At 43.8% G+C, this 22,407-nt stretch overlaps 2 protein-coding genes across 4 annotated transcripts in view; one reads left to right on the top strand and one right to left on the bottom strand.

Moving 5' to 3' along the window:
- Positions 1-3,796: 3,796 nt before the first annotated feature.
- Positions 3,797-21,223, bottom strand: COMMD8 (COMM domain containing 8). 2 transcript variants are annotated; one of them, XM_005309920.4, is made up of 5 exons: positions 20,972-21,223; positions 16,461-16,616; positions 14,455-14,607; positions 10,679-10,834; positions 3,797-7,847 (listed from the first exon to the last, which is right to left on the bottom strand). In XM_005309920.4, the coding sequence occupies exons 1-5, from the start codon at positions 21,071-21,073 to the stop codon at positions 7,827-7,829; spliced, it is 588 nt and encodes a 195-aa protein (XP_005309977.1). In that variant the 5' UTR covers positions 21,074-21,223; the 3' UTR covers positions 3,797-7,826. The 2 variants fall into 2 exon arrangements, with proteins under 2 accessions (XP_005309977.1, XP_065454195.1); XM_065598123.1 differs by lacking the exon at positions 3,797-7,847 and having other exon boundaries at positions 10,616-10,834; positions 20,972-21,131.
- A 309-nt stretch (positions 21,224-21,532) lies between these two features.
- ATP10D (ATPase phospholipid transporting 10D (putative)) overlaps positions 21,533-22,407 on the top strand; it is a 120,142-nt gene continuing 119,267 nt past the window's right edge. For both annotated transcript variants that reach the window (XM_065598090.1, XM_042850341.2), the window contains exon 1: positions 21,533-21,667. The gene's annotated coding sequence lies outside the window, so the exon portion shown is untranslated. The remainder of the gene's footprint in view (positions 21,668-22,407) is intronic.

Here is a 22,407-nt window from a genome sequence, read left to right as displayed (position 1 = left end):
CCTCTGTGGAGAAAGAAGTGGTTCAGGACTATTTAGAAAAGCTGGACGAGCATGGGGCCAGATGCGCTGCATCCGAGGGTGCTAAAGGGGTTAGCGGATGTGATTGCAGAGCCATTGGCCATTATCTTTGAAAACTCATGGTGATCGGGGGAGGTCCTGGATGACTGGAAAAAGGCTAATGTAGTGCCCATCTTTAAAAAAGGGAAGAAGGAGAATCTGGGGAACCACAGGCCAGTCAGCCTCACCTCCCACAAAGCATCCTAAAATGTAAGGCCTTGGTAAATTATTAGTGGTGTAAAGGGACCTTACCATACATAAAAAATACATACATAAAAAGAATCAGGTCTGAAGTTTTTATGAAAGAATAATTAAAAAACTTCACAGACTAACTTGGTATGCTCACAAAAGTACTCTTCCAGTAACCAATGAAGTAAAAATCTCTACATCACTGATTCTTCATTACAAATTTTGATCCACTATTCAATGCATGAATATAATTGCACATGCTTTAGGACAAGTAGTGACTGAGTACATTTCAGCTTATTTGTTACCAGAAAGGCTAACACCAGAAATGTATATTTTAATTGCAGACTCAGATAAATTGCAATTTTTTTATAATAAAGCTATTTTGACATACACCATTGCTTTGTTACAAAAGCAATTTTTTTGCAGTAATAATTTCTGCACCTACAGTTTAAGGGTCTGGTCCTGCTCCCAATGAAATCAATAGTAAACCTCCCATTCACTTCAATAGAGCAGGATTAAGTCGTAAGTGATTAATCAAGAAAACCATTACATTTGTGGGATTTTTTGTTTTTTTGGAAATCAAGGGAAGACTTCTATGAAATGGAAAAACCTACCATATATACTTGTTCATAGGCTGAATTTTTTTAGTAAAAAAGTGAAGCATCAGAGAAGGGAGAGAAGGGGGTTGGCTTATGAGTATGGGTATAGAGAGGGAGAGGTGGGACACAGCCCAGGATAGGCAAGGGCAAGGATAGGCAGCAGAGCCAGAAGGGAAGAGGCGGGGCCAGAGTCTCTCCTCTTCTGGCTATGCTGCTCTCCCCCCAGCCTCCGAAGCAGCTGCAGCTCTGGGGCTGACAGGCTGTGGCTGCGCCGCCCAGCCCAGCCAGCCGGAGCAGGCTGCAGCCAGGCCAGAGACATCCTCCCCATGGCCCGCCCCAGATAAGGTGGGAAGGGATGGGATGGGGAGCGTGTGGTGGTCCTGGGCTAGGGGCGGGGAGGGGTTACATGGGGATGGGTCATGTGGAGAGGTCCAGGGATAGGGTCATGTGGGGGTGGTCACAGGGGTTACTCCCCTGACCTCCAGCTTCTCCCCCTCCAAAAATTTCCCCACCAGTTGCTGTCCCGGCCCGTCAGGGTAAGCCGCTGGTGGGCCGTGACAGTTTGTTTACTTAGGTTTACCTCCGTGCCTGCGGACGCTCGAGGTAAACAAACTGTCTTGGCCCGCCAGCCGCTTATCTTGATGGGCCGGGAGCCAAAGTTTGCTGACCCCTGAATTATAGGGTCAACTTATGAATAGGTCATAAAAATTTGCCATTTTTACTTATCCATAAACGAACCAGCTTGCGATCAAATATATACAGTAATTTAATTAATGCCAAGGGAGGACACGGAGACTAATTTCTTTTATAATTAACTTTTCTACTTTGTATCAAGATATGCTGCATTTTCTGATTCAAATTGCAGGTCTGTCAGTGCAATGTGAATTTGTGTAGATGCTTTTTACATGTTGAAATACAATTTTCATACAGTGTGTGCGCTACACGTTACCTTTTTGTTTGGGATTTTTGTTCAAATATTCTACTGTACAATTACATTTGTTTCTTTTTTTATTACATGCTTAAAAGATCTATACAAGGTACCGTTAGAATAACTTGCTGCCACAAAGGTTGAGGTCAATATTTTACTTGAGTTACTTTCCTGAACTAGATTCTACATTTTGATATGACAATTTCCATAAAGGTCTCAATACTGTGACTTTTACGTACAGTGACGTAAGCAGAAATGGACCAAATTGTGCAGTTGTTGTTCAGACAAGACTTCCACTAACTTTAATAGAAAATTTGTCTAAGTAAGTTCTGAGAGGCAAATCATGCACAATTGCAAAAGTAGCCATGCAATTGCCAAAACCATGAGGAAAACTATGTGAAAAAAGTGTGTTCAAACAAAGAGGAGGTATGTCTTCAAATGTGCAGAAAACCAACCCTTGCACGGTCAATAATAATAAAGAATGAGCAACATCTGTAGAGGGCTAGAATCTCCTTTGTCCTAATCTAAAAAAATCAAATTTTTCTAACTTTGATCTAGCAGACAACATAATGTGTTATGTTACAGTAACTTATTTGACATGGTTTGTTCACTCGGATCCTACTTCTGGTGCCCATGTGAACACATAGGCACCAGAAGTAGGATCCACCTAGACAAAACATCTGTATTAATATGATTTTTTAAATCATATGTATACCATTAGAGAGTGTGTGTGTGCACATGCGTGCATGCTGGTGAAGGGGGAAAAAGAAACAAAATGAGCCTATGTTGAGATCGATTAATGGATTTATAGTTTTGTAGAGCACACAAATACCGTAGCAATAAGCATGGTATAAATAGCTAAATAGATTGAGCATGTGACAAGGCCTGAAAACATGCAGAGAAACATGGAGATGAGTCAATTTCTGTGCTAGGAACTAATGGGCTCGCCTATCACTCCTCATATATTGGTCTAACCCTTGTGCATTCAGAATGGATTGGATGTTTCCATAGTGTTCTTTATTTCACTCCCTTTTGGTAGAGACTCATGTGACTTTGATGATGAAGGCCAACACTTTCTCTTTACATTACAATCCACCACATAATGTATTGCTTTCCTCGACTAGGTGTTTTTCTCTGATTTGCCCCATTTGGCCACATTTTGCAATTCATACAGGGCCCATGCTGTGCAGTATAATACTATTTGTTCTGTATGAGAACCTGTTTGGAGATGTGATGTCTTCTTCCTTACTTAACATCCCTCTTTGCATATAGCTTTCTAAGCACGGGAGGGAGCACTGCTGGGTACATGCTTAACACACAAGTTCCTTGGTGTACCCTCCAGTCAGATGAGCTTGTTTTGAGCTCTTTCCTTGTACATGCCCCTTTAACCTTTGTCTGACTCTTCATTCCCCTATATCCATGAATGCTGAAGCTGACAATTTACCAAGTTTTGTAGAAATTAGTTTTGGTTTGGCCCGGTGTGACTTCCAGCTGTGCGATCGTAACTTAGGGAAAACAACTTTTCTTAACCCTACTTTCTCCTGGAGCTCCTTCTTTCCATAGCATAGCCAGATATATGCTATTGTCCAAACATACTACATAATGCCATAGAAAAGTGGTCTCTCTCTTCCGTTGCTTTTGGTCCATTTCCTCTTATTTTTACTGTAGGCCACTACGTGCCTTACACACAGGATGGTTTGGCCCTATGTAAGTAAATGGCAGGACACAAACAAGAAAATACAAACAAGTAAATAACATACACACCTACAGTGTAATTATAAAGCCATTTTTGCGTAGCGTCAAAACATGTAATATAAAATGTATGTGTGTAAACTTTATTAAACTGTATCTTCCTAGTAACCAAATAAAAGCATTATTTTTAAATAAATGCTTGATTTTAAAACTTGCTTTGTATGAGCTGAAAATCATCTGATTTTCCATGTGTTTTTTATAGTTTGAATGAATGTACAATCTGAACCTATCAGTTGGGCCTATTTAAAAAAACAAAACAAAACAAAAAAACTTGTTTTGAAGCATTTAAATTTGAAGCATTTTTTACAATATTTTTGAACAATAGATTTCTGAAAACTAAAAGATACCAGCATGAAAACCTATATCAAAAGCATGTTCCTGTACCAACTTCACCTGCTCACTTTTATATCATTTAAAATAGAGACCTTGTAAGCATTTGGAAACTTTCTTTAATGCATTCATGGTGTTTATAAACTGTAAAAAGGCAAAACAAAAAAAACAAAGTTGTCCTCTACTCAGAAATGTGCAGAATTGACTTAAAGTATACATTTGCATGGCAGCTGTTCTTACTTTCAGCACTGTAAATCTAAGGAACAGGTTTTTTAGCCTGTTTGTAACTCCTTCCCCCACCTCACTAAAAAGGAGGTATTGATAATAAAATGATTAAATTAGCAACAGTGAGGCCTCCTTTAACAAGAGTCTTTTGGTTATGTATTTGGCAAGTTTTAATTAAAGCTAATTTTGCTATGCAGGTCCCCACTTTATTTCTGAGGTGCCTGAAGCATACAAGCACAATATCCATGCTTATCTGACGAAGATATTTGTGGAGTTCGTGGGGAAAAGATAAGGCATGTATAATGGCGTTATGTGAAAAATAGTCAAGGCACGCTATCATTGTAAAGCGTGCTCTACTGCTCTAGATAAAAGTGTGTGTGTGTGTGTGTGTGTGTGTGTGTGTGTGTGTGTGTGTGTTGGGGGGAACAGTATAGGATAAGCTATTCAATCCAAAAATCGAGCACGATTTTCAGCCTGAATAGAGGAAAGTCACTGGTTTTACTTGAATATCTTTTATGATTGTATGTCCATTAATTTATAGCTATCTGCATTCAAGTTTTAAGAATTTCACAGTTATGCAGTCACCAGAGGCTATCAGATAAATATATAGGGTGATGATCTCCCTTCCCACTGTGAATCCCATAAGAGGGGGAAGACTTCTAGTTTCAACTTGCTGAATTTTAACTAAATTCTCCGCTCAGGGAGAGGGATTGGAAAAATCTGCAGAGAAGGCTAGAAGCATAGGATCTAAAGCAACTAAGATTTCAGGTGTCTTAATTTTTGAGTGCCCAGAACTTCCTGAAAAACAGGCCCCTTTAATGTAGATCAAATTGGGCACCTAAAATCATTAATCACTTTTGAAAATTTAGACCACAGCATCCAAAACCTGAAGAGCCCAAAGACACACAAACCACGCTGTTAGTTTGTCCACATTACTAACTTTCTCTATTCTCTGGCACCTGGCTTCTTGAGGAGCTCACAACCTCAAGGAGTTGCAGTTGACACTACTCTCTAACTATCAGACAGTGATACTCAAACTGAAGCTCACAAGGTGCAAGTGGCTCTTCAATGTGTCTCCTGCAGCTCTTTACAGCATATAATATAAAAACACTGATTTAATTAACAACCAATCAGGATGCTTCTACTATATTATTAACCAATTGTAGTTGATAAAATAATACTTGATCAGTCATTTTGCTGTGAGAATTTTATATATATAATAAATTAGTATTTCCCATGTCATACTGTTTAAATCTGAATATATAGTACTACAGTAAATGAAACAATGAAGTCACACTACTGTGGCTCTTTTGGGTAATACTAATCGCTAATGTGGCTCCTGAACCACAGAGGTCTGAGAATCACTGTAAACAACTGTAGTTACTAAATTGGATAAACATGACTGCATAATTTAGGTACATTTAAGTACATTTCTCCAGCCAAGTTACAAAACTGGTCTACAACCAATTAATATAAAAATAAACTTTGCCTACAATGACTAAATGCCTAACACAGAAATGAAATACTAAAGATATATTTTGGGGTTCTCTCTTCTCTGGTTAATCACTCAGTACCCCTTCCTTGGTCCCTTTACTATACATATATTCAGCAGGATGCTGGTCCATTACTAGGGCTCCTAGGTAGTACAAATAATATACAGTATTACTAGTCCAACATATAATACAGACATGGAGGACTTCAGGGTTTGGAGGGATTTTACCCCATGATGGGTACTCTACGTGGGAAACACTATCCTGAATATTCCTTCCATAACTTCCCAACAATCTTGGGGCGTCAATTCTGCACACTAGTGATCAAAGGTGGCAGCCCTTAGGGCTACTGCCATGCTAGCCTAAATCAGTAGAATTTACATACACAAATCAATAATGGATTGCGTTAACCTGATAAGCAAACCTATTCACTCATTTCAACAACAGAAAGACAAAAACAAGGCTAAAAAAGCAATAATAGCCTGAATATCTTTGAGCAAGCAACAAAATTGCTATATTTCAATCAGAAAAATCCAGTGCATCTCTCTGCATCTAAAATAAATTGCTTGAAGTTACACGTAACTATTCTATGTGATATATGAAGGTTGTTTCTCTCTAATTCATTCCTACTGAAGATCCCATTACAATGATACAGTAAAATAAGAGTTCATTTGCAATTATCATTTCTGAAATTTTGTTATGTAGTACTCTGACCATAATATTAAATAGTGGTGGTTCATGGCTTTTTCATTAGCTTGCCATATGCAAAACACAAAGTATTTACACATTCATTTAATTACAAATACTATTCACAGTGGAAAGAGAAAATTAAAATTCTATCTAAGGCAGAAAAATAGAAAATAATTAATATGAATTTGCATTTCAGTAATTAAGGTAATGTAAAGTGAATTCCTTCATATTACTGACTTAAAAGACACCTATATTTTATGCTGGCAGAGCTAATGTTTCCTTACAGGGCCAGCTTCTTAAGTGATGCAAGTTGGCAAAGCTCCAATTGATTTATCCCAGGTGAGGATCTGGCCTACAGAATGTTGTAGTGGCTGACTGTTTTCTCTTGGAGATGTAAATCTGAACTCAGGTCTTGCTCCCACACAAGTCAATGGGAACCTAACTACTGAAATGAATGATAGTCTTGGGTCTTGTACCTCACAAATCACTATTATCTGGGTATGAAAGCAGGATTCTGCCCTTTACATCACTTCCGCATCCTCCGGCTGCAAGAGAGTCACAAGAATTTATTTGTTAAAGGCAGATAACATGGTTTACTACAGTTCACTGCAAGTAAAACGAATGCATACATTTTTTTTTATTCTATTTAAATACAACTAAACATGTTTTGATATTTAGACAAGCATGTAATTATTTGAATCAGACAGATTTCTGGTATCAATAAATTCTCTTCCGAAATTCTGCATGTAGTCTAAATCCTGCCCCCAAACTCAGCAGATGTGTAACACCCTCCCTGCAGAAAAATGGCTATATTGGGCTGGGAGCACTATTCTGACAGCCTGTGTACAGCATATACACTCAGACACACTTTGGAAATAGCTGACCTACTGTTCTGCAAAACTACCACTTGATTTTTTTTTTTGAGTCACACTTGTCAGTTGAAAGCCACGTGTTTCTTATTCAGAACTTTGACACTGGTGCAGTTTTCAGAGCAGATTCAAGACAATTATGTGAAACCCACAAGACACAGGTCGGAAGGTTCTGAATGTTTAAAGATTTTTTTAAATTTTCAAAAGCCATTATCTATGTAAAGCATCAACAGTTTATTACTTTGCTATTCACAAGTATCAAATATTTATGTTCCAGGACACAGGTGTGCTTACCCTTCCCAAGAAAGCAACTTATATTACACTGTTATGTAATAAGTTACTGTGAAGGCAAGATTTCTTATTCTGAACAAAAACAAGCTTATGTACATCTGCAAAATCTCCTCTCCAAAGTCAAACACAGCACTCAAATTTTTCATAAATGCTACTGTAGTCTTTCATAGGCCTATACAACTTTCAGCATTTTCTACAAGGCAACTGTGTTTTGGGTCTAGTGGACAGCAGGCTTTCTTTTTCCAGCAAATTTGTGATAAATCTTCTGGTCCACATCAGTATTGCTTGCTTAACTCAGTACTTTAATAGCATCATTACTTTCCCACTTTATAGAGTATATCTCCATTCTCTTTGCAGTCTCTTGTGGAACCACCACCAACAGATGTCACTGATAGTCAGAATCTCGTCATTTCAGCTGCAAAACGACCTTCAGAAAGAAATTGAAAGAAGAATGAGATTCAGCTACAATCAGGGCCAGAGTGACAGGCTCAAGATGCCTGGACAATACCTTACAAACAGTCTTTGCAAATATGCCTGCAGGTTTCTGCCTCACACACCAGACATGGGACACCATTCACAGAGTGAGTCCCTCCTCTCAATACATACTATCAAGTTTGAGAACTTTACCTTCTCTTCCTCTGGAACCCTGAGGAGAGCGCCGAGCAAGCTGGCATCTGCTGAAGCCTGGGCTAAAGGAGCCCTGGCTGGGTAGCCTAGAATCTTGATGAGCAACTGCTCCTTTGGCTTCATTTGCAGGGAACTCAGGGGTACCCAGAGGCCTCAAAGTTTTCCTGTGATCAGCCCTGAGAAGGCCCAAACAGGAACTGCTGTCAACTGCCTAGGAGACCACTCTGCCAAGAAGGAACAGTTCCTGTAGGTAGCCACAGAGCTACTCCCAAAAGCAAAAGAAGGCTGTTGGCTACAGCAGGGCATATATGGAAGTGTCCGATGCACCTGGGATGAAGATGACCAGCCCAATGACTAGCTGTCAGGTTGCTTGGGGGCCCAGTCCTCGCACTACTACACCGAGATGTGCTCGTACCACTTTGAACTATGTACGACCACTTTTTTAAAAAACAGCACCATTACTGTTATACTTCTGCCTCATTTAGCATTTGATACTAAAAGCACTAAGAATTACTAGCCAGGATTTCCCAGTTGCCAAGCACTCTTGAAAAAACATTAGAAGTGTTGGCCTGCAAATTGCAGCCATGACATTAAGACATTATGGATAGATAACAGCAAATAGTTTGTCAGCTAAGTTTAAAAAAAACCCTTAAAAAAAACAACCAAAACTTGATCTAAGAGATAAATAGCCAACTTCTAACTAGATCCTTCTACTTTATTCCATCATTTCTCCACTCATTGTACTGGGAGACAGAAGTTTGTAAACAGTCATTATTAGTAAATCAACAGATATTTAAAGCACGTACATCATTCATCAACAGCGCTAACAAAACCACTGTATCTTATAAAGTGCCTTGAATAAATGCTGCAATTTGGTTGAGGATACCTCCAATCCATGTGATTACCATCCACAAATGTACAAGTCAGACAATACTTTGTCTTTCCCTATCACCACACCACTCCAAAAATGTTTAAGTTACTTTCTTCCGTTTATTTTCTGCTTTCCATTGTCCAATTTGGAACTATTCCAGGGGATTTAGTTTCCATTAAAATTAATTTTTTCAGTGTCAGATATACTGGCATTCTCAGTGTACAATTCCCTTTCTATCGGTTCTATTAGCCCACAGGAAATAAAGGATTGCTTGATCTAGATCAGGGGTGGGCAAACTATGGCCCATGAGCCGTTTTAAGCCAGCTCCTGAGCCGCACAAAGCGGCTCGGCCCCGCTCCGGCTGGAGCGCGGTGTCAGGGCTGCACCACGTGGCTCAGCCCCGCTCCGGCCGGAGCGCGGTGTCAGGGCTGCACCACGTGGCTCAGCCCCGCTCCGGCCGGAGCGCGGTGTCAGGGCTGCACCACGTGGCTCAGCCCCGCTCCGGCCGGAGCGCGGTGTCGGGGGCCGCACCACGCGGCTTGGCCCCACTTCGGGGGGCGCTGGGTCAGGGGTCACACCCCTGAGACTCTCCCCACGCCCTAACACCCTGCCCAAGCCCTGATCTCCCTCGATCCCAGCCTGGAGCACCCTCCTGCACACCAAACCTCTCATCCCAAGCACCACCCCGAGCCCACACTCCCAGCCAGAACCTGAACCCCTTCCTGCACCCCAGTCCCAGCCCTGATTGCCCTCTGAACAAGGGCTTTGGAGCGGAGCCTGGAGCAGCTCAGGAGCAGTGAAGCTGCAGGATTTTGCCTGGAGCTGGAGCAGAGCCGGAGCACAACTCCAAAGCCCTGCTCTGAACCCCTCGGTCCCAGCCCAGAGCACCCTCCAGCACCCCAACCTCCTCACCCCCAGCCCCACCCCAGAGCCCACACCCTCTCCCACACCCCAACCCCAATTTTGTGAGCATTCATGGCCCTCCATACAATTTCTATTCCCCGATGTGGCCCTCAAGCCAAAAAGTTTGCCCACCCCTGATCTAGATAAACCCATATAATGTGTCAAACAGTCTGTTTCCAGACACTGATGCTTTGTGAGGGTCAGGAGGAAATTCTGTCTTCAAATCATTCTGTATGTGACTTTCATCTAAAACGCTGTTCTTTTCATATTCTTTTCTGCTTGCTACAACTTTCAGGACAGTTTGATCCTGATCTCAGCTGTCTATTGTGCTTGTTGCATTCCTGCCCCTGTGGAAGGAATGGGAACCTTTGAAATGGAACTTTTTCTAATGTACAGCATCAAGAACATTTTGTTGTTAGGTAGCAATATCCAGGGCTCTGTCTTGCTATACAGAACCAGACAGGTTAACCATGGTAACCAAACACTATGAAACAAAACAATATAAGAGGGGCATGCAAAATTTTGGGCTTACGCCACAGAATTCCAATCAGGGGTAGAGCAGCAGAGGAAGAAAGTTTGATAAAAATCAACTAGTGCTAATGACAAAAAAAAATGTTAACTGTTCATTAGAGGAAGAGATGATTTTTATAAAACTGTGCCAGAGATAAACAAAGACTGCTAAAGATAAACATAAACTTAAATACAGTAATAAGCTCTAACTCCACAGAAGCATGTTCCACTACCAAGTCACTTCCTATAAAATCGTCCTATAAGAACAGGAATACAGTAAACTAAAATGATTGTAGTACTTAGGACCTAATTAAGAAAGGATGTAATAAAAAGTCAGTAATAAATACCTTATTAGCTGCTTCCAGTGCATTTATTAGGTTCTGCAGTTCTTCCTTATTCATTTCTACAGAGACTGGCTTAATTTCACCATTTTCTTTCACATCCAGATCAAGATTGAGAAGTGGCATTTGCAGCATGGAGATTTTATCACTGGAGAGAGCAAGCTGTACATGATGAATTAGAAGTCATTTAAAATAGAGCCATTAAATGTTATATATCCACCAGGCCACCACGTCTACACTTTATCTTGAAAGGGCACTGTCAGGATTAGTGTTAAGTATAGGCAGCAGCACTGAACCATGTGTTTTGAAATCATTCCTCAAAACTTTGGTTGCCTAAACTTTACAATCAAATTTTAAAGTAGATTACATTTTGGACCTGCCAACACTTAAACAGTTTCTTGCTTATTTAGTTTTTCAAATAATTCTGCATGCAAGTTATACAATGGAATGGAATTGAAATATGCATCCAACAAGGGCCAGGATTAGATAAAAAGGGCAAATCTGCTGAGAGAGAGCGAGCCATGAAAGACTATAAAGGTAAAAGAGATGACAGTAGGCCTGACTGAACAGTATTTACAATTTACGCAATTACTCTGGAACGTGTTGAATAAGTACCAGAGTCAAAGTACCAGAAAAGAACAGGGGAATATGATAGAGATCTATAAAACCATGACTGATGTGGAGAAAGTAAATAAGGAAGTGTTATTTACTCAGTCTCATGACACAAGAACTTGGGGTCACCAAATGAAATTACAGTAAAAATTGTGTTATCCGACACTTTACCAACCAGAAAGCTCTAGAAACCAGCATTTCTGATATCCATTAAAAGTCTAGTTGGCGCGGGGCTGGCAGACTCCCTACCTGGCTCCGCATGGCTCTCCGAAAGCAGCGACACGTCCCTGCTGCTCCTAGGCAGAGGAACAGCCATGGGGGCTCTGTGCGACGCCTCCGCCTTGAGTGCTGGCTCCGCAACTCCCATTGGCCAGGAACTGCGGCCAATGGTAGCTGCGGCCCAGCGCCTGCGGGTGGAGGCAGTGCGCTGAGCCACCGGGCCACACTTCCGCCTACAACCAGCAGGGACATGTCACCGCCTGTGGGGAGACACCCAAGGTAAGCGCTACCTGGATCCAGCACCCTGAAACTCCTCCCGCACCCCAACCCCTGCCCCAAGCCCCCTCCTGCACCCAAACTCTCTCCTAGAGCCTGCGCCCCAACCCCTCCCGCACCACAACCCCCAGCCCTGAGCCTCCTCCCGCATCCAAACTACCTCCCTCCATTGGTAAGTATAACTCTTAGTTAACCAGAATTTTTGACTTACCAGCACCCCCCATTCCCACAACATACCAAATAACAAAGCATTTACTGTAATAGGAAGCAGGTTTAAAACAAACAGAAGGAAATATTTCATCACATAATGTACAGTTGAGCTGTGGAACTCTTTGCCAGAGGATATTGTGAAGACCAGGACTATAACAGGTTTGAAAAAAGAACTGGATAGGTCCATGAATGGCTATTAGCCAGGATGGGCAGGGATGCAAAACCATGCTCTGAAGAGTCCCTAGCCTCTGTTTGTCAGAAGCTGGGAGTAGACGACAGGGGATGGATCACTCAACGATTACCTGTTCTGTTCATACCTTCTGAAGCACCTGGCATTAGCCACTGTCAGAAGACAAGATACTGGGCTAGATGGACCACTGGTCTGACTTAGTATGACCATTCTTATTCTTAAGTGGTTTTTTGCACTTTCCAGCCAACTCTGCAGATGATCAAATACTATTTAACAATTATACAATTTTACAAATACTAGTAAAACCGGTCAAATGGCATGTCAAGGTTTTTCTACTATTTAAATCAGCCCTAGTAAAAGTTTTTTTTTTAAATGTAATAGAAAGTTTATTGACAATTTTGCAACTAAATACAGTACACAGCTCTATTCCTTTAAATTGCAGAGAGTGTGAAGTGGTGCAGGTATTTTTCACATTGGCTAGCAAATACTGAATACATTTTTCCATTCACTTGGCAGTATTATCATATACCAGACACAGGGAGGCTGTGACTTGATTTTGGTCCTGTTCAACTATGGGAAGGCAGCTGGTTCTATATAACTATTACAGCAGCATTTCCCCAAAGGAGAGTTTCTGATTTTAATAAATTGCACAGGTGACTAATGGGAATAAAGGATAACGCAAAAAGTGAGCCACAAAGGAAGAAATGGACAGCTGTGAATTAGTTCAGATGTTATATTAATTCAGAATTAATTCTTAGCCAGAAATTAAAAAAAAAAACAAAAAAAACCTCAATGAAGAAAGTAACAAGAAACTGCGGGCAGCAACTGGGTGTTTTTATAGGTCTGGTTTATAATCTTGTCAACAGTAAATTCAGTCAGTGAGACAGATCAGTATTTAACAGGCAGCTCATCTGAAGCACAACATGATGTTATGCTATCAGCTCCTGCAAAATCTGGTCCAGTCAAAAACTGACTTGGAGTTCAAAATCATTTTTCAGCAAAAAATATCTACAGTGCTTGTTAGGACAAAAAGCTAGTCTGTTATTTAACAACTAACAAGGACAGATAAACATAAGCAATATTATCAGGATTATTTCTATAATGCACTTCTGGCAGATTAAAATGTTTATGCAAAAGAGCACTTCTACTATAGGCAGATGTTCTTCCAACTTTGGGCAGCACCATTCTCTTTAGTAAAATAAAACTAAATACAACTGATGTCAATCTATCCCTTAAACGTACATACATTTAGTCATGATCTAGAGCAGGCCAGCACAACTTGTAAAGTGGCGAGGGCCATATTACTCCAAAGAAAATAGCTGACGGCTGAAACCCCCTGGCCCTGCCGACCCCCCCCCCCCCCCAGCACCCCCCCCCCTCAGCGCCGCCCGCCCCGCGGAAACAAACCCTCCTTCCCAGCGCCGCCCCACCAAAACAGCAGTATTAAACCTTTGTAATATGTTATAGCGGGCTCCTAAGGTAGTATAATTGAGGTAAAAGAAAAACGTCTTTTTGCTAGAAGTAGAATAAGATCTTCCCCCCCACTTTGTAATCAATTGCCCTGTTGAATGAATGAGGTGTGAATGAGGAAGGCATGGAAAGCAGGCACCTCCAGACAGCTGCAACCCTTGGAGAGAGGATGGGAGCCAGACCAGATCAGTAGACCAGGTCAGCCACCAACACAGCTCACATCCTCAGCCCGCCCCTGGCTCACCTGCCCCCCCGCCACTACCCGCCCGCTCGCCTCCTCAGCCACCGGCTCACCTGCCCCCCTGCTCGCCGCCTCAGCCCCCCCACCCCGGCTCACCTACTCCCCCCCCCCCCCACCGCTTGCCTACTCACCCCCCACAGGCCGCACTGTGAACCCACGCGGCGGGCCGCATGTTGTGCAGGCCTGATCCAGAGGGTTGTTTTTTTTACGAGTCAGAGAATTCCACAGTCTTCATGTAGCTTTACTTTTTTATTTTATTCTAAGCAAAAGGTTTTCTTCTTCTATTCAAGTTTCCCAGTTAGGGCTCAAATTGTGATGGAGAGATGTAAATTAAATGTGTGAGGAGAATCAAAAGCTCACAAAAACATCCAAGAGATGGCAACAATGCAGCACAGCAAAGGGGAGCTTATTTTCATGAGCTGTATGCCTTCCCAGCAATTCTTCTGCTCTGGGTTTCTGGTATCCATATAAGTCTAACCTTACCTCTGAATCAGGCAGCCTACCAGAGGGTGTGTTTGTAGCCTTGTAGGCTCTGGACAGTAAGCAACAGAGATAGTGTCTCACCTTTAACTGCCAGTCAAAATCCTGTAGCTGGGCAGAGGAGATTGCACTTATGCTTTCTACCAGTGCATGCCTGATTTCTTCCTTTCTGCCTTTCAAGCATTTCGTTATTGCTTCTTGATAGCTTGAGCTCAACTCATTCAACTGCTGAACAGCCTGCAAATATCAGTAAAAAGAGAGTTTTAATTATGAAGCAGAAAAGCTTATATTTACAGTAGAATATAGCTGTACTGGATAAGAAGCCAAAATGATAACTGCTACCTGGAGTTACTTTCAGTGTTTGCCCTTGCCTCTCCCAACAGGTCACGATGGCAGACAGTGGAGATAAGCAACCACCAAAGCACCCTCAGATACAGTGAAATTTTTATTCACTATAAAGCCTTGTTTATGTGCTAGGGAAATTTGTGAAGTGTTTACTCACTGTTGTTAACAAACAATTCAGCTGAATGCACTTGAGGCTTGAAAAATTCAAGGAAGTTTCCCTATCAATGCCCCTTTCCTATTGATTTCCCCCATGTGTGTTTCCTATGGTGCATAAGCAAACATGACTCCATGAAGTTTATCTCCATAACTGTTAATTAAATATATGTATAAAACATTGACTGGAGAATGGTCTCTCAAAGGATACTATTTAACCTGTTTAGATTCTTTTCTTAAAAGAAAAGTTTCAATTAGAATCCATTGAGGCGCTCCTTAAAAAGATAAAATAAAAGGTAACTCTCCCAGTGCTAGTTTGAAAGGACACACTGGTATTGACTGTTTATCTGTCACTCAGCTGCCCACATACAGTCTGGAGGTAGCATTCTGACTGCTACCTCCCTGCTATCCATAAAATGAAATAAATACATTCCTAACTATATTTATGAGCACCTATAAGTTTTCCTTAAAATTAGACACACTGTGTCTTCCACAATATCAATACCACATCTCATCTCTGCTCATCCTCCAATAGAGTAACTTGCTGACATCCTGAATGACTTATCTCCCAGACAGAAAATGAGGGAAGAGAGGAAATGGGGACATACATATAGCCCAGGCACGAAGGGAAGGGGGAATGGGTCACACAGAAACGCTGGTGGAGGGAGGAAGGAAATTGGGGAAACCTGCTCGGGGGGGAGGGAGCAGACAGAGCCACTAGAATGGTGGAGGAAGGTGGGAAGGGGGGAGAGCAGCCAGAGCCCCTGGCATGGGTGGAAAGGAAGGAGAGTTTGCAGAGTCCCTCCTATGGGGGTCCCTGCTATGTGGGGCTGGGGGGAAAAACAGAATCCCTGGTATGGGGGCGCGCACAGCCCCAATGCCATGAGTGGGAAGAATGGGTGGCCCCAGAATGGAATAAGGGGGGCACACATAGCCCTGGCCCAGGGGAAAGGAGTATAGAGAGACTGGGGGGGGAGGGGGGAGGGAAGAGGACTGTAGACCCTAGCATGTGGGAAGAAGGCAGGAATGGGGAGGCACACATAGCCCATGGAATGGGAGGAGGAACGGACCCCACAGAACCCTGAAAGGCAGTATTAGGGACCTGACAATGAGAGCACACACAAAGCCCCTGCCATGTAGAGAGAATAATGGGGGAATTTGGAATGGGGGCACATAGAACCAGAGTCAGGGATGGAGGGGTGGGGGGGAATCTGGCATGGAAGAAGGGAGGATGAAGAAAATCCCTGCCACGGTGGGGAAGTGAGAATAGGGTGCACGCAGAACTGCTGGCATGAGGGGAGAATAGAGGACGCTGGTAGGGGAGGAAGGAAATGGGGGGGGGGGTCACAAAGAACCTGGAACAGAGAGAGGATACAGGGAGCTGCACAGAATCCCTGAAATAAAGGGGGATGAGAGGAGGCAGACAGGGAGCTGCTTAAGGTGATCAAGATTTGGTTTATTTTATTACTATCCAGATCCTATATTTAACATATGAACCCCCACTTAAAATATATAAATATTTCAGGATAGAATAGCAATAGCACTAGGCTTGATGGCAGAAAGTCAAATCTAATCAATGATGATAATCTCACCTCTTCATCTGACAGGTTTTTGCCAACTGTAGTTTTGAAGAATGTTGTTGTTTCTTCTAATACCTCCATCCATTCTGCCAAATTCCAAACACTGCCATAATCCTGATATCGACAATATGCACGGCCACATATGCCATCAACTACTTGGTGAAGAAACTGGGGGGAAACAACCAAAAAACCCTCTAAGGCTTTATAATGGCTCCACTATTACCCTACACAAGAAGCAAAGTTCAGCAGACAATTCAGGTGTCACATTTGCCTCAGTGGCTGGATGCTGAATGAATGCCACCCTGGTATTGTGTAAAGGGATAACGTGCAGCTAGAGGTAGCCTATTCTGGAAGAGCTGTTAAAAAAAAAAAAAATAAAGAGATCCTGACTACATCACACAACACTTTTCACTAAGGCCTTCGCTACACTTGGGAATTCACAGCGCTGCTGCGGCAGCGCTGTGAAGCGTGCGTGTAGTCGCGCCGCCAGCGCTGCGAGAGCTCTCTCGCAGCACTGTAAGTACTCCACCTCTCTGAGGGGAGTAGCTTGCAGTGCTGCAGGCGCTGATTACACTGGCGTTTTACAGTGCTGCACTCGCTGCGCTCGGGGGGTGGGGGAGGCGTTTTCACACCCCTGAGCGCAGGAAGTTGCAGCGCTGTACAGCGCCAGTGTAGCCAAGGCCTAAAGGAGATATGTTTAATTCCCTTGCTTTGGCCAGGGTCCACACAGGGTAACTACATCATGCCTCTTCATCTGGATAGTTGTTTTTTCCCCCCCCATCTTCTGTTATACAGTATTGATATGTGCTATTAAACTATCACTGAGTTTCACCTGAGTGAGGTGCAATGATCTTTCTGAAGCACTTTGGAATCTTCAAAATTAAATGTGCAGCATAAATACAAGATGTTAATAAGTGAGTATCCACTGCTACTATAATTCCCCATTCCCCAAATCACCAGCCACTTGCACCCAGAAACTCTCCCCTTGTTTCTCTATCCTCAAGGCCCAATGCAGCAACTACTTTCTTTGTAAAAAGAACAGGAGTACTTGTGGCACCTTAGAGACTAACAAATTTATTAGAGCATAAGCTTTCGTGGACTACAGCCCACTTCTTCTTTGTGGTTGAAAAGGACTGACTAGTACTTCATTTACAAAAAATGAAATCAACAATAGTCAGAGCTGTTGTGACAGCAGCAGAGGATTCTGGATTATTATCAGCGAGGAAAGTCAGTGTTTAATTTATTTTGCGCTGACAATTGTGAGGATGACTGAAGAATATCTCAAGTGTTTTATTTGTACTGGTAAAAAAGTTCAAGAATATTTTCACTCGTCCTCTAGTTATTTTAATCAAAATATTTTTCTTATTTCTCTTGTTAAATATAAAACTGCCAACTGTGTGTGTGTTTGGACAGTGATTTGTACATAATATCAGATGGCCAAACTGTGACTCACGAGCCACATTTACCGTTAAAGTGCAGCTCACGGAGTCCCCCACATCTCCCTCCATTCTCCACGTACCAGACTGTGAGGGGGGAGCTTGGGACCTCTGCCTTGCGGTGGGGTAAGGGCTTCTGCCCAACAGGGGAGAGAGATCTCATGGCTGTTGCCCAGCAGAGGGAGAGGGTCTCAGGGCTTCAACCCTGCGGGGTGTACCTGCCACGGCTTGGGGCTTCAGCAGGACTGAAGCTCCAAGCCCCAGCAGGTGTGGCCCAGCTCTCGAACTTTTGAAGACTGTCATATGCGGCTCGGAGGGTCAGTAAGTTTGGCCACCCCTGTAATAAACAGCTTGTCTGTTTCACAGTTCTTTAAAGATCAAAAAGTAAGAAAACTATTAGATACACGATAAGTAGGGCTGTCGACTAATTGCAGTTAACGCACACAATTAACTCAAAAAAATTAATCGTGATTAATTGCAGTTTTAATCGCAGTTTTAATCGCACTGTTAAACAATAAAATATCAATTGAAATTTATTAAATATTTTATTAAATATTTTTCTACATTTTCAAATATGTTTATTTCAATTACAGCACAGAATACTAAGTGTACAGTGCTCACTTTATATTATTTTTATTACAAATATTTGCACTGTAAAAATGAGAAAAGAAATATTTTTTCAATTCACCTCAAACAGGTACCATAGTGCAATCTCTTTATCGTGAAAGCGCAACTTACAAATGTCGATTTTGTTGTTGTTACATAACTGCACTCAAAAACAAAACAATGTAAAACTTTAGAGCCTACAAGTCCACTCAGTCCTACTTCTTATTCAACCAATAGTTAGGACAAGCAAGTTTGTTTACATTTACGGGAGATAACGCTGCCCTCTTCTTATTTACTGTGTCACATGAAAGTGAGAACAGGCATTTGCATGGCACTTTTGTAGCCAGCACTGCAAGATATTTACGTGCTAGACATGCTAAACATTTGTATGTCCCTTCATGCTTTAACCACCATTCCAGAGGACATGCTTCCATGCTGATGACGTTCATTAAAAAAATAATGCATTAATTAAATTTGTGACTGAACTCCTTGGGGAAGAATTGTATGTCTCTTTTTCTGTGTTTTACCTGCATTCTGCCATATATTTCATATTATAGCAGTCTCGGATAATGACCCAGCACATGTTGTTCGTTTTATGAACACTTTCACTGCAGATGTGACAAAACGGTACCAATGTGAGATTTCTAAAGATAGCTACAGCACTTGACCCAAGATTTAAGAATCTGAAGTGCCTTCCAAAATCTGAGAGGGACGAGCTGTGGAACATACTTTCAGAAGTCTTGAAAGAACAATACTCCGATGCAGAAACTACAGAACCCGAACCACCAAAAAAAAAAAATCAACCTTCTGCTGGCGACATCTGACTCAGATGACAAAAATGAACATACATTGATCTGCACTGCTTTGGATCATTATCGAGCAAAACCATCATCAGCATGGATGCAAGTCCTCTAGAATTGTGGTTGATGCAGGAAGGGACATATGAATCTTTAGCACATCTGGCACATAAATATCTTGCAACGCTGGCTACAACAGTGCCATGCGAACACCTGTTCTCACTTTCAGGTGACATTGTGAACAAGAAGCAGGCAGCATTATCTCCTGCTAATGTAAACAAACTTGTTTGTCTGAGCGATTGGCTGAACAAGAAGTGGGCTTGTAGGCTCACTTTACATTGTTTTATTTTTGAATGCAGTTTTTTTTGTATATAATTCTACATTTTTAAGTTCAACTTTCACAATAAAGAGATTGCACTACAGTACTTGTATTAAGGGAATTGAAAAATACTATTTCTTTTCTTTACAGTGCAATTATTTATAATAAAAATAAATATAAAGTGAGCACAGTACACTTTGTACTCTATGTTGTAACTGAAATAGATATATTTGAAAATGTAGAAAACATCCAAAAATATTTATATAATCGTGATTTTTTAAATCATGTGATTAATCATGATTAATTTTTTTAATCGCTTGACAGCCCTAATGATAAGCTAATAGGAGCTGTCTGGAGAGAAGGGAACAACAGGAGAAAGATTTGCCCAGCTCATTTTATTAGGCTTTGATGAATTAATGCAGCCTCACTCAAAATTACATTTAAAGACAAATGTAACTGATACCCTTCTCCTGACAATTAAAAGTATTTATCTCATTACTTCTAAGACGTTAAGAGCCAATTATCCCTTCCAGTTTAGTGAGCAGAGGGAATCCTGATCCATACAGAAACATGTCCACAGGATGGTTGCCATTAATGGTTTATTACATTTTTGGGGGGCGGAGGGTAGGAAAAGTAGATGGGGGAGGGGAGCAAGGAAGCCTCCCAGGTGGGAGGGGAAGGAGTCGTTGTCCTGAACATTCTTCCCTTCGTAGACAGCAAGTATCTATGTCTAAGTTACTTAAAATATTGACCACAGAAGTTTAGCCCATAAATCCCAGAACCACCACGGATGCTGGGATTGCTTCCCTATGTGTAGGCGTGAATACTGAGGCCGGGGCGGGGACCCCAAGCCGGACGTGCAGAGGTGTAGTGGCCCAGGGGTCACACGCAGGAGCGCCCCGCACTAGATGTTACTGACACACACCCGTAACAAAACGGGGGAGGCTGCTCTGTGTGTCCCCGAGGAGGGGAGGGCGGCTCCTGTCAATATCACACGGTGAGGAATTCGGGCCGCTTGTTTTGTGCTTATGTACAGCAAAGGGGGTTCCCGTTATTAGCAAGGACGAGTCACCCCACCTGGCACTAGCCCGGAGATGACAGGCCCTGGTCCCAGGCGGGCTGCGGCGCCGCCAGCTGACGTGCAGCATAGGGCAAGGCGCCCGGCCCCGCGCCGGGGTAGCCAAGCGGGCGCCAGGGCACGGCCGGGGCCGCTCGCTGCCCACCAACAGCCCGCCCGGTTGGGCGCGGTACCGCGTCTGCCCACACCGGGGCCGCCTGGGCGCCGCTACTCGGAGGGGCTGCGGGCGGCCCGGACGCCACGCGGGGGGCGGGGAGCAGCGCACCGGCTGCAGGGGCGGGTCTCACCTTCAGGGCCTGGTCAGCCGGGAGCTTCTCCAGCAGCACCAACATCGTCCCGTCCAGCCACCCCTGGGGGCGGGGCCAGCGAGAGCACGTGACCCTCACCATTCCAGCCTCGTCCCTCCTCCGGAAGTGCCGAGAGAGACCCTAATCGGCAATGGGAGAGCTATAGAGCGCATGCGCAGGGACAGTGGGCCTCAAGGGGTGGGGCGGAGTCTGGCTAGAAGCGCGCATGAGCAGCGAAGGGGGTGGGGCTTGTGTGGGTCCAGCTGGTGCAGGGGCGCCTGGTTGCTGGGTTCTCTTTCGGCCTGTGGTAGCGGGACAGTGCCCCAGGGGAGCGAAGCGAAGCGAAGCGAAGCGCACATAGCCGCTGGGCCCCCGGCGCTGCCTGGCCAGCAGGAGGGGCGTGAAGCCGTTAACCTGCGCTGCTGCCAGCCGCTCGCTCCCGCCCGCCCCGAGCTCTCCGGGGGTGCGAAACTTGCCAGCTTCGCAGTGGGGGTCACGTCATGTTTGGGCTCGTTCTGCGGAGCAGGGGACTACAGCCCCTGTCCGCCTCCTCCCCGCTGTGCGTCCCTCTCCCGGACGGGCGCAGGGCGGTGGCCGGGCTCTGTTGGGGACTCCTGGGAGTGGGAGCTGCCGGGGGGCTGGAGAGAGCCACATGTGGAAGAGGCTGAGACTGTCAGACGTCACTGCTGGCTGCAGGTCTGCGTGGGACTTCTTTGCCAGCAGCAACTGGGCGGGGAGCTGGCGCAAAGGGGCCCTAATGCGAGAAACTAAGGCCTTGTCTACACTGCCACTTTACAGTGCTTGGGTGTGAAAAAACACCCCCCTGAGTGCTGCAAGTTTCAGTGCTGTAAAGTGGCAGTGTAGACAGTGCACAGGTGCTGGGAGCTACTCCCCTTGTGGGAGTGGGTTTTTTACAGCGCTGGGAGATGGTGTTGCAACTGCCATGACAGCCCTTTAATATCGGCTGTGTAGACATACCCATTCACTCACTCAAAGCAAACGGTTTGCTTTTTCTCTGTGGTACGAGCTTTAAAACCCGCACTTCGGCATAGCCGGTCACAACAATGGAGAGGATTGGCCACTTGACAAGGTGATCAGTACAGTGCTGCCTGCAGGTTGATTTCCGGTACACACTCACAGGGGAGAGTCGTAGGCCTTGGCTACACTCGGGACTTCACAGCGCTGCCGCAGCAGCGCTGTGAAGCATGAGTGTAGTCGCGCCGCCAGCGCTGCGAGAGAGGTCTTGCAGCGCTGCATGTACTCCACCTCTCCAAGGGGAGTAGCTTGCGGCACCGATTACACTGGCACTTTACAGCGCTGTACTCGCTGCGCTCAGGGGAGTGTTTTTTTCACTCCCCTGAGTGCAGCAAGTTGCAGCGCTGTACAGCACCAGTGTAGCCAAGGCTTAGCCACTCCACTGTATCTCTTATGCTTCT

This window comes from Chrysemys picta, chromosome 5 (assembly GCF_011386835.1).
Source record: "Chrysemys picta bellii isolate R12L10 chromosome 5, ASM1138683v2, whole genome shotgun sequence".
Classification (NCBI taxonomy): Eukaryota; Metazoa; Chordata; order Testudines; family Emydidae; genus Chrysemys; species Chrysemys picta.
The sequence above is the reverse complement of the archived record's forward strand: the minus strand, read 5'-3'. Positions and strand labels throughout refer to the sequence as shown.